The sequence below is a fragment of the Salvelinus sp. IW2-2015 genome, linkage group LG18 (genome assembly GCF_002910315.2).
Source record: "Salvelinus sp. IW2-2015 linkage group LG18, ASM291031v2, whole genome shotgun sequence".
Taxonomy (NCBI): Eukaryota; Metazoa; Chordata; class Actinopteri; order Salmoniformes; family Salmonidae; genus Salvelinus; species Salvelinus sp. IW2-2015.
This window is the reverse complement of record NC_036858.1, coordinates 8319320-8336969: the sequence shown is the minus strand read 5'-3', so window position 1 is coordinate 8336969 and position 17650 is coordinate 8319320. Positions and strand designations below refer to the sequence as shown.

The 17650-nt window shown below is 40.7% G+C and overlaps 1 protein-coding gene across 8 annotated transcripts in view; it reads left to right on the top strand.

The window, feature by feature from the left end:
• Window positions 1–17650, top strand: part of pemt (phosphatidylethanolamine N-methyltransferase) — a 105223-nt gene that overhangs the window by 49694 nt on the left and 37879 nt on the right. For all 8 annotated transcript variants that reach the window (XM_024007973.2, XM_024007969.2, XM_024007972.2 and 5 more), the window contains exon 4: window positions 3128–3273. In XM_024007973.2, the coding sequence (XP_023863741.1) occupies window positions 3128–3273 (146 nt within the window). The remainder of the gene's footprint in view (window positions 1–3127; window positions 3274–17650) is intronic.

Here is a 17650-nt window from a genome sequence, read left to right as displayed (position 1 = left end):
CGCTTTCGACACCTTGTAGAGTCCATGCCCTGACGTATTGAGGCTTTTCTGAGGGCTAAAGGGGGTGCAACTCAATATTAGGAAGGTGTTCCTAATGTTTTGTACACTCAGTGTATATGGTGTAGGGAAAATGGCCCACTATTATTATTAKTATTATTATTATTAGTCAAATTAGTCAAGTCGGTTATTTTGTCGGACGTCTTGTCTCTGCCTGTGTTCTAAGAGGGTTTGGAATGGGTTTAGTTCACTTTTTTATTCATAATGACTCCAAGCTGACGTAGTGGCCCAGGGACCTAGAAAATAGGAGATTGAAGCTACACCCCGGCTGACTCTTCTCTACGAATCTGGAGATTCGTCATTCCTTCTGTTTCTTAATGCCCTCCATTCCATATTATTATTATTATTATTAGTCAAATTAGTCAAGTCGGTTATTTTGTCGGACGTCTTGTCTCTGCCTGTGTTCTAAGAGGGTTTGGAATGGGTTTAGTTCACTTTTTTATTCATAATGACTCCAAGCTGACGTAGTGGCCCAGGGACCTAGAAAATAGGAGATTGAAGCTACACCCCGGCTGACTCTTCTCTACGAATCTGGAGATTCGTCATTCCTTCTGTTTCTTAATGCCCTCCATTCCATGCTTATCTGTGTCTGCATGTGTAGCTTTTGTTTGTGCATGTGTGTATGTACAGGGAACTGCCAAAATAAGGGAACACCAACATAAAGTGGGCTACCATGAGCTGCCAGAACAGCTCCAATGCGCCTTGGCATAGACTCTATAAGTGTCTGGACCTCTTGGAGGGATGCGACACCATTCTTCCATAAGGAATTCCATCATTTGGTGTTTTGTTGATGGTGGTGGGTAACGCTGTCTCAGGCGCCGCTCCAGAATCTCCCATAAGTGTTCAATTGGGTTGAGATCTGATGACAGACACACACACACACACACACACACACCCTTTAAACCCCCTTATGCTCCTTTGAGACCCCTCTTTCAATGTCACGGAGACCTCTTCTAGCCATGGTAGCCAAAATAATGGGCAACTGGGTATTTTATACATGATGGGATGTTAATTTGTTAATTAACTCAGGAACCACACCTGTGTGGAAGCACCTGCTTTCAATATACTTTGTATCCCTCATTTACTCAAGTGATTATTTTATTTTGGCAGTTACCTTAGCAACGTGTCTGACTTATCTTCTGACTTAACATTACTTGTTTCTACTTGAATACCTGCAGTGGTCCAGTGCATGCCAAAAAGTGCAAGTTAATTAATTGCTTAATTAACTCCGGAACCTGCTTTCAATATACTTTATCTCTCACTTGCTGGAGTGTTTTCTTTATTTTGGCAGTTAACTGCAGTGCGTCTATTTTAGTCGCTTATTTGCCAAAATATGTTCCTGTGCAACCTGGAATTTTAATTTTGGAGCACCAGTGTGCCAAGAAAAATGAAGGGTTCTTTAATCTTTTTTATGTTTTCATTGTGCTCCTACATTTCTTTGTGTGCACTTACATCTTTCAACTTAGCTGCAAACGTGCTCTTTGTAAAAAAATAATAATAATAATAATAATTTTTTTAAATAGGTTAGCGTAGATCCCTGGCCTGTATGTGTGTGCGCGCATAGCTTTTGTTTGTGCATGCGTACATTATGTATGGAAAACTATGTGCCAGACCATAGTATCAGAAGAAAACTAGGTTAGGAAAGCTGGCAGTAGGGTCTGTATTGTTGTGATGTGTACATTTCTGTAGCATTGCATTCAACTTCAAAGGCAGACTACCAGGAATTGTGTGTGGGTTCTGGGATCCTGGTAGGAACACCTGCTGCCGAAGACTCACTGTGGCAGCTGTGATTTGAGATGGAAGGGGAGGAGTAACTCACTGTCTTTGTAATTCTCTGTTACTGTCATTTTCATTGGTCATTGTTCATTATTTTTGCTTCAGTTGAAGGTAAGTTTCTGTCTGTCATTTGTCACCAGCTTTTTTTGTGTGAAAATGTCAAAAATAACAACAAAAAATTATGTCACCTTTTAAACTCTGTCTGGTTAACATCAACTCAGGGAGATAGTTCAAGATTGACGTCGAAGTTGGACGTCTATCCATGTCCTGAGGATGTCAGGAAATGCTTTCAAAACTGGCCACTAGAGGCAACAGTTAGCGCTATTACCATCAAGTAGGCTCTGGTTTTATTAGGGCGTTGTGAATGGGGGTGGTGCATGGGCGTAATCCTATGATCCCAGTCATGGAAACTGCTTTTAATTGTTTTGTTTAAACCCTATCCCAAACCTTAACTCTTACCTAAACCATTCAGAATGAGTGCCTTAACTTTTAAAAATGTTTACATTTGGAGAAATGGAAGGATACAGAACAGTAGGAGCAACAACCAACTTCGAAATGTAATGTTTGGAGAAAGTAGATGAAAGTCTAATTCTGCAGTGAGTCTGTGAGAGCCTGTTGCATAGTGTCCATGACAACAGCAAATAAATCACAACCAAATAAAGTAATGGGAAATGTTTTCTTATCAGATCATGGGTTAAGTTGGGAGTCCTTCAAAGTTTTACTGTGTACTTTGATATTAAATGTAATCAAGATCATTCTCCGTTATATCTCTGGTGTTCCCTGATCATTTATCATGAAACTCTAAACATGTTATGGGTATTGTGCGTAGAGGGCTCAGAGTATACACAGTATCTCTGTTTTTCAATCCAAACCCCTGGGAATGTTTACTTTTGGCCATCATTATCAGATACATTGCTTAAATTGTTTGTGTTTGCTCTTTTCAACAAAACATTAACCCAAGTTTAATTTCAGTGATGTGTTGACCTTAAGATACTAGGCCAGCTTTGCGTACTTCATTGACATACATGTTGAATCATCTCTCCTGTTTCATATGTATGATTATCTTAACAAAAACAAGGCTGTCTGCTAATTTCTAGCCTTATCTTCCCTTTCCCCCTTCTTCTCTGTTCTTCCTTCTCTCTTCTCTCTCCACTTCTCTCTCATCTCCCTTCGCTTCTCTCTGTTCTTTCATCTCCTCTTTTCCTCCTCTCTTCTGCTCCTCTCTATCTGCACCTTTACCTCTTCCTATCCCTTAATCCTCCCCTTCTCCCCCACGTCCCTTCCCTCTCTCCAGTATGACAGTGGCGATGAAGGCCCAGGCGAGGTGGGAGGTGATGGCCAGCCCAGAGGTGTTCTACGCGGGGGCAGCTCTCATGGCCCTGGGCTCTGTCTTGGTGGTCACCAGCTTCCTGGCTCTCGGATTCACTGGGACCTTCCTGGGTGGGTCTTAAAGTTGCTCTCCACTGCTTTTCAGAATATATTATAGACCTATTAGGTTTCTTAAATTTGCGTTTCATTTGTTTTTATTGTGGTGACGTTTGTGCAAATGCTGTGATATAGCAGAAAGGTTGTGAGACTTAGCGTTAGCACAGTAAATACATGAGACTTAAAARGTGCAGTGTGTGGGAGTTTCTTTTGATACACTGAGAGTCCCAAAAAATTAGGAACACCTTCCTAATATTGAGTTGCACCCATATTGCCCTCAGGAACTGCTTCAATTAATCAGGGAATGGACTCTGTAAGGTGTTGAAAGCATTCCACAGGGCCCATCTCGACTCCAATGCTGTCCTTTGGGTAGTGGACCATTCTTGATATCCAGCAGCGTTGCAGTTCTTGACACACTCAAACCGGTGCGCCTGGCAACTACTACCAATGTTACCTCTTGGCTGCGGGCCTGCAGCTCCCCTCAGACTGCCGCACAGAAGAAATTAAAACTTCACTCAACTTTCTAGTGTTTTCCCCTTTAGTTATTAACATTATCAACGTTTCGCTCTACTGTTGGAATTGTGATCGAATCAACACAATATTAGCCACTTTCAATGTAACATACCGTAACAAAGCAAACTATGCAAGACATAGTATGCTAAACAAACTATGCAAGAGATGTGCTTCTGGGCAGAGTGCATTGGAGTAGAATTCTATTGCATGAACAAAAGCTGAAGAACATACACACATCCAGGTACGTTTTGCAGGTGCTGGAGTTGTAGGTGAATTCATGAAAAAGGAAAATGCCGCGCACTGCTGCTCATGCTTCCAGGTGATTTTACTATAACAACTTCATCAGGCATGCATATCCCAGGTGGGGGTGGAAGGTCCTATATACAGTTGAAGTCTGAAGTTTACATACACCTTAGTCAAATACATTTTAAACTCAGTTTTTCACAATTCCTGACATTTAATCAGAGTAAAAATCTATTGTCTTAGGTCAGTTAGGATCACCACTTTATTTTAAGAATGTGAAATGTCAGAATAATAGTAGAGAGAATGATTTATTTCAGCTTTTATTTCTTTCTTCACATTCCCAGTGGGTCAGACGTTTACATACACTCAATTAGTGTTTGGTAGCATTGCCTTTAAATTGTTTAACTTGGGTCAAATGTTTCGGGTAGCCTTCCACAAGCTTCCCACAATAAGTTGGGTGAATTTTGGCCCATTCCTCCTGACAGAGCTGGTGTAACTGAGTCAGGTTTGTAGGCCTCCTTGCTCGCACACGCTTTTTCAGTTCTGCCCACATATTTTCTATGGGATTGAGGTCAGGGCTTTGTGATGGCCACTCCAATACCTCAACTTAGTTGTCCTTAAGCCATTTTGCCACAACTTTGGAAGTATGCTTTGGGTCATTGTCCATTTGGAAGACCCATTTGCGGCCAAGCTTTAACTTCCTGACTGATGTCTTGAGATGTTGCTTCAATATATCCACATAATATTCCATCCTCATGATGCCATCTATTTTGTGAAGTGCACCAGTCCTTCCTGCAGCAAAGCACCCCCATTACATGATGCTGCCACCCCCGTGCTTCACGGTTGGGATGTTGTTCTTCGGCTTGCAAGCTTCCCCCTTTTTCCTCCAAACATAATGATGGTCATTATGGCCAAACAGTTCAATTTTTGTTTCATCAGACCAGAGGACATTTCTCCAGAAAGTACGAATTTTATCCCCTTGTGCAGTTGCAAACCGTAGTCTGGCTTTTTTATGGCGGTTTTGGAGCATATCGATATGGGTCTCGTTTTACTGTGGATATAGATACTTTTGTACCTGTTTCCTCCAGCATCTTCACAAGGTCCTTTGCTGTTGTTCTGGGATTGATTTGCACTTTTCGCACAAAAATATGTTCATCTCTGGGAGACAGAACGCGTCTCCTTTCTACCCGTGATCACCGCTTCCTCATCCGTGTTATATACCCTTTCTCACCCTTCTATTGTTTGACAGATGAACGTGTTACCTTCAGGCATTTGGAATTGCTCCCAAGATGAACCAGACTTGTGGAGGTCTAAAATTGTTTTCTGAAGTCTTGGCTGATTCTTAGATTTCCCATGATGTCAAGCAAAAAGAGGCACTGAGTTTGAAGGTAGGCCTTGAAATACATTCACAGGTACACCTCCAATTGACTCAGGCTAATTGACATCATTTATCAGAAGCTTCTAAGCCATGAACATAATTTTCTGGAATTTTCAAGCTGTTTAACCTCTAACGAAGCCTCCACCCCGTCGGAGCACCCCCCATCCCCCCACACACTATTAGCATAGCTAGCATAGCTTCACAAGTAGATAGTAGCATCTAAATATCATTAAATCACATCCAAGACACCAGATGAAAGATACAGATCTTGTGAATAAAGCCACCATTTCAGATTTTTAAAATGTTTTACAGGGAGACAAAAAATATTGTAAATCTATTAGCTAAACACGTTAGCAAAAATACACCACTATCTAACTCCATCAGTTTCTTACTCCTTCAGGTGCTATCACCAATTCGGCTCAACTAAGATATTTATCCACTAACCAAAAAAAACCTCTTCAATGACAGTCTGATAACATATTCATGGTTAATAGGATAGTTTTTGTTAGAAAAAAGTGCATATTTCAGTAGAATCACAGTTTACAATTGCACCGCACCATCACAAATCGACTAGAATTAGCAGAAGCGAGCAACGTGTATAACCAATTACTCATCATAAAACATTTCATAAAAATAGACAAAGCAGCGAAAAGACCCAGTTCTTTGATTTCAGACCATATTCAGATTTCTAAGCGTTTTTTCAGCGAAAAACAAATAAATCGATAAGTTAGCATACAATGTGCAAACTTACCAGAAGCATCCATTCCAGCCAAAGAGCGCGCTATAACGTAATCACCGCCACAAATTATAATTTCACTAACCTTCTCAGAATTTTTTTCTAACCTCCGTTTTATCAGACACTCCTGTAACATCTATTTTACCAATATACATATACAGTTTGTTCGAAAAGTGGCATATTTAGCCATACAAAACCGTGGTTACACAATAAAAATACTAGAAATCAAGCCTCAATATGTCTGACGTCATCTATCAGAGTGATCTAGTTTAATTGAAAGCTAATACATAACTGACTAAAAATACAGGGTTGACAGGAATCAACAGACAAATTAGTTCTTAATGCAACCGCTGATTTACATTTTTAAAATTATCCTCTTATTCAAACAGAGTTCGCACAAGTAACTATACCAAACAAAATGGCCGAAATATGCTTAAAATATTTCGACAGAAACACATTTATCAATTAAAATATTGCTTACTTAGCTGTTCTTCCATCAGATTCTTGGGCAATGTATCCTTTCTATGTTATAAACGTCTTTTGGTCGAAATGTCCTCTGTCCTTCGAAAATGTCCACCACCAACGACCGACACCCCAAAACGTGTCCAAAGTTTCAGAGTGCACAACAAAAAATTCCTCAAAATCGCACTAAACGGATATAAATTGCTATAAAACGGTTCAAATTAACCTTACTATGATTTTTTAACAACTATAACACTGAAAACATGACCGGAGAAATAATTGCTGGTTAGACAACGATTTGGAACGAGGCAAGTCCGAGCCTTCGACCTTCAGGCGCACGAGAGACAACACGCGTCCCTATAACATTTGGTCTTTAATGATGCTGTGAAGTCCCATCGATTTCATTCAAAACGTGATGACGTACAGACACCCAGAGGAAAGTAGGCAGTGTCGGTTTCTTCATAGCATTCCCCTGTCCCTTAAACAAACAGATCCATCCAGAAGGTAAAATTTCTGAAAATCTAACCCTGTCATGAAAAATGCTGTAGAAATTTTTCTGTACCACTCAGAGACAAAAATTCCAACTTCTATAGAAACTAGAAGGTGTTTTCTATCCAATAATAACAAAATATGCATATTGTACGATCAAGAATTTAGCACGAGGCAGTTTAAATTTGGAGACCCAAATATGCTAATGCGGAACAGCACCCCCTATAGTTCCAAGAGTGAAAGTCCAAACCTTAGTGTTTGTAAACTTCTGACCCACTGGAATTGTGATACAGTGAATTATAAGTGAAATAATCTGTCTGTAAACAATTGTTGGAAAAATTACTTGTGTCATGCACAAAGTAGATGTCCTAACCGACTTGCCACAACTACAGTTTGTTAACAAGAAATTTGTGGAGTGGTTGAAAAACGAGTTTTAATGACTGCAACTTAATTGTATGTAAACTTCCGACTTCAACTGTAGTTAAAATGATTGGTAAATGTGGGCTTAGCTACAGAGGACACAGACACGACGCTGCATATAACATGGAAAACATGGCCGTCAATCATGGCAAGTTTCTTGAGCTTATGTCTGCCTACAAGAGCATGTTAGTGGTTGCATTGAGAAGAGCACGAAGCAGATGGGAAGTAAAGGAAGAGGGTCCTTGGTAACTATGACGTCCAAAACAACAGCAAATAAAGTCATTGAATTCATCAGATTATTGATTCAGCAGACAGTTGCTGTTGAAGTGAGAAAGGCAGGGATGTTCTCAGTAGAAATGGACACAACACGGGATTTAACATCCAAAGACCAGTGTGCAGTAGTTCTGCGATATGTCACTGATGTTGTCCATGAGAGACTCATTGCGGTCATTGACTGTGAGTCATTGACTGGACATTACTTTGTGGACCTTGTGAAACAGACCCTTGAGAAGATGGACATAGATATCAAACAGTGTGTTGGTAATGCAACAGACGGAGCAGCTAACATGCAGGGACAATACAGGGGCTTCTCTGCATCGCTCACAGGAGAGTCTCCTAACCAAGTACACATATGGTGTTACTCACATATCCTCAACCTTGTGCTAACTGACACCACTGGGGTCATGGAAAGTGAATCCATTTTCTCACTACTGAATGACATTGCAGTGTTCGTTCGAGATTCCTACAAGCGCATTAAGCTATGGGAGGAAACCAGTGAGGACAGGAGACACAGACGGCTTGATGTAATTGGTGAAACACGCTGGTGGGCCAAAGACGAGGCCTTGAGGAAAGTATTTGGAAGCTTTGCAAACGCCTGACCTTGCACTTTACACAGATGTTGTCATCCCTATGGAAAGAATTGAAAAGGATGTGACCATAAAACCTGCCATACGAAGCAAGGCCCAAGGGTATGAAACCATACTTACAGCTGAGGTTTTTCTCAGGATTTTTGAGCAGATGGCCCCTCTCTCTAAATACTTGCAAACAAGTGGCATGGATATCGTAACAGCACAACACTTGGTGACAGGAACAGAGGATAACCTGAGAAAGTRTGCCCAGACTTTAAAGGTGTGAAGAGGGCAGCAGACGACTTTGTTGAGTGGGCCAATGGCATTCTGGAGGAGTATCAGGACTGTGATGCCGAAGCTCAGATTGCTCTCCCAGAGAAGAGAACAAAAAAAAGAAGAGAAAACCAGGTGAGTTGGCAGAAGACGAGCCCATTGCTAATGCAGACATGGATTACAAAATCAAGATCCACAATGTGGTACTGGACACTGTTGTTGAAAGTATTCACCGACGTTATGCAGCAAATGCAGTGCTGTGTGCAGATGTCTCCTGCATGAATCCCAAGCATTTTCCTGAGATCAGAGAAAAGGGCCTTCCAAAGACAGACATTAAGGAGCTCAGCAAATGCTTACTGGAATTTGATGAACACGCCACTGTTGAGGTATTGCAGGCTGAACTGATGCACAATGGTGGGAAAGACTGAAACAGTCAGCATTGGAGGAGTACAACACCAGGGCTGCCGCCACCAGTGATGTATCAGGGGAAGGCTTTGAGGATCCTGATGAAAGTGTGGAGTTGGTGAGCAGAAGTTGTTCCACATGTTCAAACTGCCCGATATGCTGCTATCTACTCCTGTCTCAGTACAATCTGCTCACGGATGAGTATCACATCATTGGTTTGGGCTACGTTCCTCCTCACCCTATCCATCACTCAGGTGGCTTGTGAGAGGACCTTCTCCACCCTGAAATTTGAAGAACTGCCTAAGAACCTTCCTCACTCGAGAACCTTGAAGCGTTCCTTTTGATGTCAACAGAGGAGATTCTTATGGGACTTGACAAAGATGACATCATTGACAAGATGGCAGAGAGCAGTGTGTTACTGCGTCGCCTACTGGTTTACTAATGGTAATCACTTACTGGTTACTCTGAAGTAGCTATGCTATGACTCTTCCTTAACAGGCTGACAAGGGTGGGGGAAAAAATCTGTGAGTTAAACATTTTTTATTTATTTTTTTCACCTTTATTTAACCAGGTAGGCTAGTTGAGAACAAGTTCTCATTTACAACTGTGACCTGGCCAAGATAAAGCAAAGCAGTGCAACACAAACAACAACACAGCGTTACACATGGAATAAACAAACATACAGTCATTAATACAGAAGAAAAGTCTATATACAGTGTGTGCAAATGAGGTAGGATAAGGTACAGAGGCATGTCTTTTTGGACTTTTGTATTATACTTGCAGTTATGTAGCTGTCGTCTCTTTGGCATCATTAAAAGTGAAGACTGTTATTTTATCAAATCAATTCTCTGTAATTATTATTACGTGATTAAACTAATCATGTAAACGTAATTAACTAGGAATTTGGGGCACCAAGGGAAATCTTCAGATAAATCTTCAGATAATTTTCCTAATATAACTCTTCAGATATTTTAATATCTGATCAATTAGTCTTCTAATTAATGGATTATTCTTTACCTCACGTCATTCCAAAGGTCGTAAATGGTTGGTTATCTGCACGAATCCAGCCTTTACTATGAATCATCCATACCCAAATTGGCTTAATCATTTATTTACTAATTAACTAACTATTCACAGAAATGGATAAACAAACAAACAGTAGATATGGTTACAAGGAAATGATAGGGGAGGTTCCCTAGTGGGCTAAGCCGAGATGATGGCTTGGTGGACAAAGGAAAGTGGGTGTGGACTGAGAACATGCGGGAAAGACAAAAGGAATYCCTACACAGTTGATATTTATATTAATTGAAATGCTAATCCTTTGCACATGAACGCTCACTCATTCGGGAATAATTGCAATCAATATATATTTCGCCCAGTKTGTCGTCATGATCTCTGTTGGAATCGTCAGTCCGTCTGTTGGAGAGTTAATCCGAGTATCTTTCTCTCTCTCTCTGCTTCCCTGAAGATCAGTCTTTCGTGGTTAGAATGGATACTTTCAGAGTACCATTCAGAAATGTTCTCATAGATAGATGCTTCAGCGGTTATCGGTAACAGGATCCCAGGTTTACATCATTTCTAGCTGCAGACTAGTAATTAGTATCTAAGATTTGCTCTTATTCTGTTGGGATCGATAGTCTCAGAGTTGAACCATTTCCCACCGTGTAGCCAATGCTCCACGTGGTATGGTTAGGAATTCAACAACCATTGCCACCTTAGCTTACACAGAGGTTTTTTGTGKTCTGAAGAGGATTTCCTCAGGAGGGYTTTTTATTTGTAACAATAGAAAAAGTGGTTCTATGATGCCAGATCATGTCTGTGCTCATGGGGGCGGGCCAATGACTTAGTTCAACTTTAAAGGGAATACAATTCTCTCAATTAAAGGTTTAACATCACATTACATAATTACGCAAATAGTTTCATCTTTACTCATTCATTCTATACAAGAATTAGATGCAAACCCCATAATTGAGAAATGTACAGTTTCAGAAATATAATTGTGTGTTTCCTGTCCTCTCTGAGGTCACCAAATGTAACAAACTCGTCATACCTGTCCCTTAAGGACCATTCCCACCTTCTCACAAGTGGACCTTTTGTTTGGGGATTTAGGAGTTCACCATGTGAAATCCTTCGTTCTCTCTGTGTCTCCCTTTCTGCATGACCAGGGGGAGAGAGTCCCGCCAGGAATTTATGGCCTGAGATAACAGAACCTGGGTGTAGGAGAGAGTGAGAGAGGGAGAAGCCACTATCTATACCCAGAAAGGGCCACTTCATGACATAGCCAATGTTCAATTTCATTGACTCATTTCATTGAGTGTATAGATGTGTTAATTTTTGTGCTGTTTGCTTTATGGACACAAGTGAGTGAACATTGTAATTTACATTTTTTTGTAGAGGAGTGCTTTTTCGTCTTTTTTATTATAAACTCAGCAAAAAAAGAAACTTTTTCAGGACCCTGTCTTTTAAAGATAATTCCTAAAATTCCAAACAACTTCACAGATCTYCATTGTAAAGGGTTTAAACACTGTTTCCCATGCTTGTTCAATGAACCATAAACAAGTAATGAACATGTACCTGTGGAACGGTCGTTAAGACACTAACCGCTTAAAGACGGTAGGCAATTAAGGTCACAGTTATGAAAACTTAGGACACTAAAGAGGCCTTTCTACTGACTCTGAAAAGCAACAGATGTGGCCAGGGCAATAAATTCCAATGTACCTACTGTGAGATGCCTAAGACAGCGCTACAGGACGGACAGCTGATCGTCCTCGCAGTGGCAGACCACGTGTAACAACACCTGCACAGGATCAGTACATCTGAACATCACACCTGCGGGACAGTACAGGATTAGTCACAACAACTGCCCGAGTTACTCCAGGAACGCACAATCCCTCCATCAGTGCTCAGACTGTCCGCAATAGGCTGAGAGAGCTCTTATAAGTTGGTCAGAAAAACCCTTTGCTGTGTTGTGACTATTCATACACATGTTAGGCACTATACATACGTAACCTTTCAGGCAGAAATTGGTCATGTCAGTGGTTGTGCGTTCATGCTCTGTACCCCCTGCCCTCGCCTCGCTCATCTTCCTCRACCCCTGTCACCCGTCTCTTAATGCATATATACTGTACATAATACATACATAATCTGTTGTAAAGTATGGCTGACCGGACTACCAACCCCAGTACACTTTATTTTAATTCCACCGACGCAAACAAACACTTATTAACAATGGAAAAAAAACTATCACCAGCTGTATGTCTTTTTCAAGGTCAAACCCTTCACTATCTACTATTTGTCATTCTTTATTCCGCCATTTTAGTACTGTTGCAAGGTATGACCGATCAGACYACCAGACCCATTATCCTACATTTTAAATCCAACTGCGCAAACAAACACATTCGTATCAACAACAAACTAATATCAGAATATTACCCCCAGCTGGGCTTGTTTTCAAGGACGACCCCCTCACCACCTACTTTGAGAACCAGACTGATCTCGCGCGAGAGAGCCTGTAAGTCCAAATCGACTTACAGGAGCAATTAGGGTTAAGTGCCTTGCTCAAGGGAACATCGATAGATTTTTCACCTCGTCAGCTCGGGGATTCGAACCAGCGACTTTTCGGTTACTGGCCCGCTAGGCTACATGCTGCCCTGTGATTTACGCCGCGCTATGATTTGGTATGAAACATCCATAGGGCTCAGCTGCTTACTCAGCCTCTGTTCACGCTCAGTCTGTTGTCCTCCTAAGGCCTCTTGTTGTTGATAAAAAAWTTCGTATTGCTCAGGTCCCTCTTTCTCCCTGCCTCGGAGCTTGTTTAAAAATAACTATAAATCAATGTTGACTCACTCTGAATCCCACAATGTTTTGAAGCTCCTGAGTCCAATTCTTATGTCAGTTTCTACGTTTCTTTTTTATGTCTTCTACTGCAGAGGTCAATAGGCCCTGAAGGAAGATAAAGGTGTCAACATTACGCTTGGAATAATCGAATCAGGCAGCGGTTACTTGTGTTTACTGCCATGAGGTGTGAGTGGGTAACTGTGATTTAGAATGAGCTACAGTGCCATAGCTCCTRAAGTTAAACCAAGCCCATTGGCTGTGGAGCAGCTAAGTGAACAATGATGGCTGTTTATGAAGTTAGTGTTTATCCTCGTAACGGGTGAAGGTGGATTTTTAGGTGGGTAGACTAGGACGAATAACATACCAATTGACATGAGGGGAGGCAAACTGACGAGTTTGTTTTGAGGTGATTCCGAAGAGAGAAAATGTTTGTGGGGCCTCCAAACCTCTAAAAAGGTCATGTTGGGTGCATGCAGCTACACCGTTTCGATATTGTGTTCATAAGAGCGGGGATGATAAACAGAAAATTATCGTGCYGACCGAACTGACCACTTACCGATTATTAGTAGTAGTTTTAAGGGTAATATAAAAAAGTAACGGAGGTGCACATTATTGTTATAAACGTATCATTCTAATGGGTTTTTGTCCATATACCACAGCTCTTGTGTTCATGTTTTTCTCTGAAACTCTCTTTATCATGTAGACAGAAAACATGAGCTTACCACTTATATTTCTCACCTTTAAGCCATCATGTGAATGCTGAGTGTCATTTGTTGTTTTTTTTATGTCAGAGACCGGTATTTCTAATACTCAAAGAATACATAAAGCAGAGCCACATCAGTTTGGTGGGGGGGGGGGGGGGGGGGCTTGGAGTCTCTAGATAATGTAGTGTACTGGAAAGAAACCCTCCTTCAGTGACTTTGGTCATTTGTCAACAAATTGGGTTTGAAGACTCGTAACCAAATTGAAAAATATAGTTATCTTTTAAAGTGACGCAGAGAAAGTCAATTTAGCTTACCGTGGTTTTGTTATGACGCCCTAAAAGCCAGGTTTCTATTCAGCCAAGATTTGTTGATGTAAGTCTATCACAACAGACTACATAATGTAACCCATTAAATATAAAAAAATGTATTTACCTGCCTCTTCTTACATTTGGCATTTTAAAGAGAAAATGAAAATGGCCATCTGTGTGAATTAGAAAAGATCAACTTGTGTGTTTTACTTAGAGAGAGGTACTGTTTGTATGAGAAATAATTCACACTGCATTCGAAGCCATGCAGGTTCTCCAGTTACACTGAGCTATGCCTCAGCCTACACCTTACTTTAGTGTCATCTCCCTTCGCCCCTACCGCTCTCCACCTTTCACCTACCAATCCAAACAGCCGAGGGGTGTACTACGAAGCGGGATAGAGGAGCTCAACTAAATTCAGAGTTAAACTCGGGATAACCGTTGCCACGAAGGTGACTCACATTTTTGCCAGAAATCAGATCTCTCTCCTCTCGCAAAAATTACATCATCCTCCCTTTCATTTGAGGAAGATGATCAAATATTTTGTGTTAAAAATTATTAATATTAAAATTCCTATCAAACTGCAAATTTAGCGATGGCATTTTGTATGACCATTATTTGATCAATAGGATTGGAAAAAAGGGTGCCTGTTCATTGATAAGACGGCATTAACGATACGTGTAATAAAAAAAAGATGGCACTTCTAATTAAGAAATAAGGCCCGAGGGGCGTGGTATATGGCCAATATACCACAGCTAAGAGCTGTTCTTAAGCACGACGCAGCTCGGAGTGCTGGATAAAGCCCTTAGCCATGTTATGTATGTTGGCAATGTACCACAAACAAAAAATGCCTTATTGTCATTTTAAACTGGTTAACAATGTAATTAGAGCAGAAAAATACATGTTTTTGTCATACCCATGGTAAACGGTCTGATATACCACGTCTTTCAGCCAATCAGCATTTGAGGCTCGAAACACCCCGTTTATTAACCACCATAGGCTGAATTTTCAGGATAATTTGTCTCTCATTTTGGTTTCTGAAAATATGTCACGGATTTGCCCCTACAGTAGATTGCTGTTCCAGCATTGTCTCAATGAAGAGTTTGGCATTCGACTTGTTGTGCTATACAGCTGCGACACACGTGCAGTTGGAATCCTGGTTTGAGTTAGCGGCAGGTACAGGATCAATATCCACCTTCGTAACATGGATGAAGCCTGAGTTGGAATGTGAAGCTAGCTGAAGCTGGCTCGCTTTAGAAAATCCTGACAGATCTACCTACAGTTGAAGTCTGACGTTTACATGCACCTTAGCCAAATACATTTAACTCAGTTTTTTCACAATTCCTGACATTTAATCCGAGTAAAAATTCCCTGTCTTAGGTCAGTTAGGATCACCACTTTATTTTAAGAATGTGGAAATATCAGAATAATAGCAGAGAGAATGATTTATTTCAGCTTTTATTTCTTTCATCACATTCCCAGTGGGTCAGAAGTTTACATACACTCAATTAGTATTTGGTAGCATTGCCTTTAATGGGTCAAACGTTTCGGGTAGCCTTCCACAAGCTTCCCACAATAAGTTGGGTGAATTTTGGCCAATTCCTCCTGACAGAGCTGGTGTAACTGAATCAGGTTAGTAGACCTCCTTGCTCGCACACGCTTTTTCAGTTCTGCCACAAATGTTCTATAGGATTGAGGTCAGGGCTTTGTGATGGCCACTCCAATACCTTGACTTTGTTGTCCTTAAGCCATTTTGCCACAACTTTGGAAGTATGCTTTGGGTCATTGTCCATTTGGAAGACTCATTTGCGACCAAGCTTTAACTTCCTGACTGATGTCTTGAGATGTTGCTTCAATATATCCACATAATTTTCCATCCTCATGATGCCATCTATTTTGTGAAGTGCACCAGTCCCTCCTGCAGCAAAGTACCCCCACAACATGATGCTGCCACCCCCGTGCTTCACGGTTGGGATGATGTTTTCGGCTTGCAAGCCTCCCCTTTTTCCTCCAAACATAACGATGGTCATTACGGCCAAACAGTTCTATTTTTGTCTCATCAGCCCAGAGGACATTTCTCCAAAAAGTACGATCTTTGTCCCCATGTGCAGTTGCAAACTGGAGTCTGGCTTTTTTATGGCGGTTTTTGGAGCAGTGGCTTCTTCCTTGCTGAGCGGCCTTTCAGGTTATGTCGATATAGGACTCGTTTACTGTGGATATAGATACTTTGTACCTGTTTTTCTCCAGTATCTTGACAAGGTCCCTTTGCTGTTGTTCTGGGATTGATTTGCACTTTTCGCACCAAAAGTACGTTCATCTCTAGGAGACAGAATGCGTCTCCTTCCTGAGAGGTATGACTGCTGTGTGGTCCCATGGTGTTTATACTTGCGTACTATGTTTGTACAGATGACTATTGTTTTTACAGATGAACCTGGTACCTTCAGGCATTTGGAAATTGCTCCCAAGGATGCACCAGATATGTGGAGGTCTACAATAGTTTTTCTGAGGTCTTGGCTGATTTTTGGGGATTTTCCCATGATGTCAAGCAAACAGGCACTGAGTTTGAAGGTAGGCCTTGAAATACATCCACAGGTACACCTCCAATTGACTTAAATGATGTCAATTAGCCTATCAGAAGCTTCTAAAGCCATGACATAATTTTCTGGAATTTTTCAAGCTGTTTACAGGCACAGTCAACTTAGTGTATGTAAACTTCTGACCCACTGGAATTGTGATACAGTGAAATAATCTGTCTGTAAACAATTGTTGGAAAAAATTACTGTGTCATGCACAAAGTAGATGTCCTAACCGACTTGCCAAAACTATAGTTTATTAACAAGAAATGTGTGGTGTGGTTGAAAAACGAGTTTTAATGACTCCAACCTAAGTGTATGTAAACTTCCGACTTCAACTGTAACTTCATAGTATACCCCTAATGCAATAATCCAGAGATGTTGCCAAACCAACCATAATAGTGCTTTTTGTGTAGTCTGTGTATGGTGGGAGAGCTCCCACTGGCAGGTTATGCAGTCGGCAGCCAGGTGCTCATGAGTTATGCCCCAGATCAGAGACTCCTGCCACCAGCCTCACTCATACATTCCTCCACCTTCCTCATTTTATAAACCATCCACCTAGCCAAAATATTTAGCCATTAGCACCTGATACAAAAGTCAACATATTCTGTACTTTTATATTCATATAATCATTCGTACTTGTATGAATGATCACTTCAATTACATGAGCAAAACATTTTCCACTTTATTTGGAATGGCAAGCCAGACAAAATTCAACGGGCCTATTTATATAATGAATATGAATTCGGCGGGCAAGAAATTATTAAATATTCATGCATTAGACCTCTCACTAAAGGCTTCAGTCATACAAAACTATACTTAAATCCGAACTGGTTCTCTCTAGCAGATTAGCAAGAATGGCTTTTGAAAATGAATGAATCCTCCAAATATCGCTATTTTTAAAACCCATTTTTTTGGTTTTATTCCACCCGAGAAGACAGAAAAATATTATGGTTCATCTCAAAACATACAAATTGATTTTAAAAAAACATGATTTTTTTAGATTTTATTTTTTCTTTGTCAATTTATATCATAAATCGAACTGGTGGAGTTAATGTATGGCACAGTCAGTTAACAAAAATATATGGAAATGTCTGCTCTATCGCGAAGTTACAAACCAACTGATTGCAGCATTACCACAAAAATGGAGGAGGCAAGTGGAAGGGGGAGAAGATAAGGAACTTGTCTGTCCTGCATTAAAAGTAC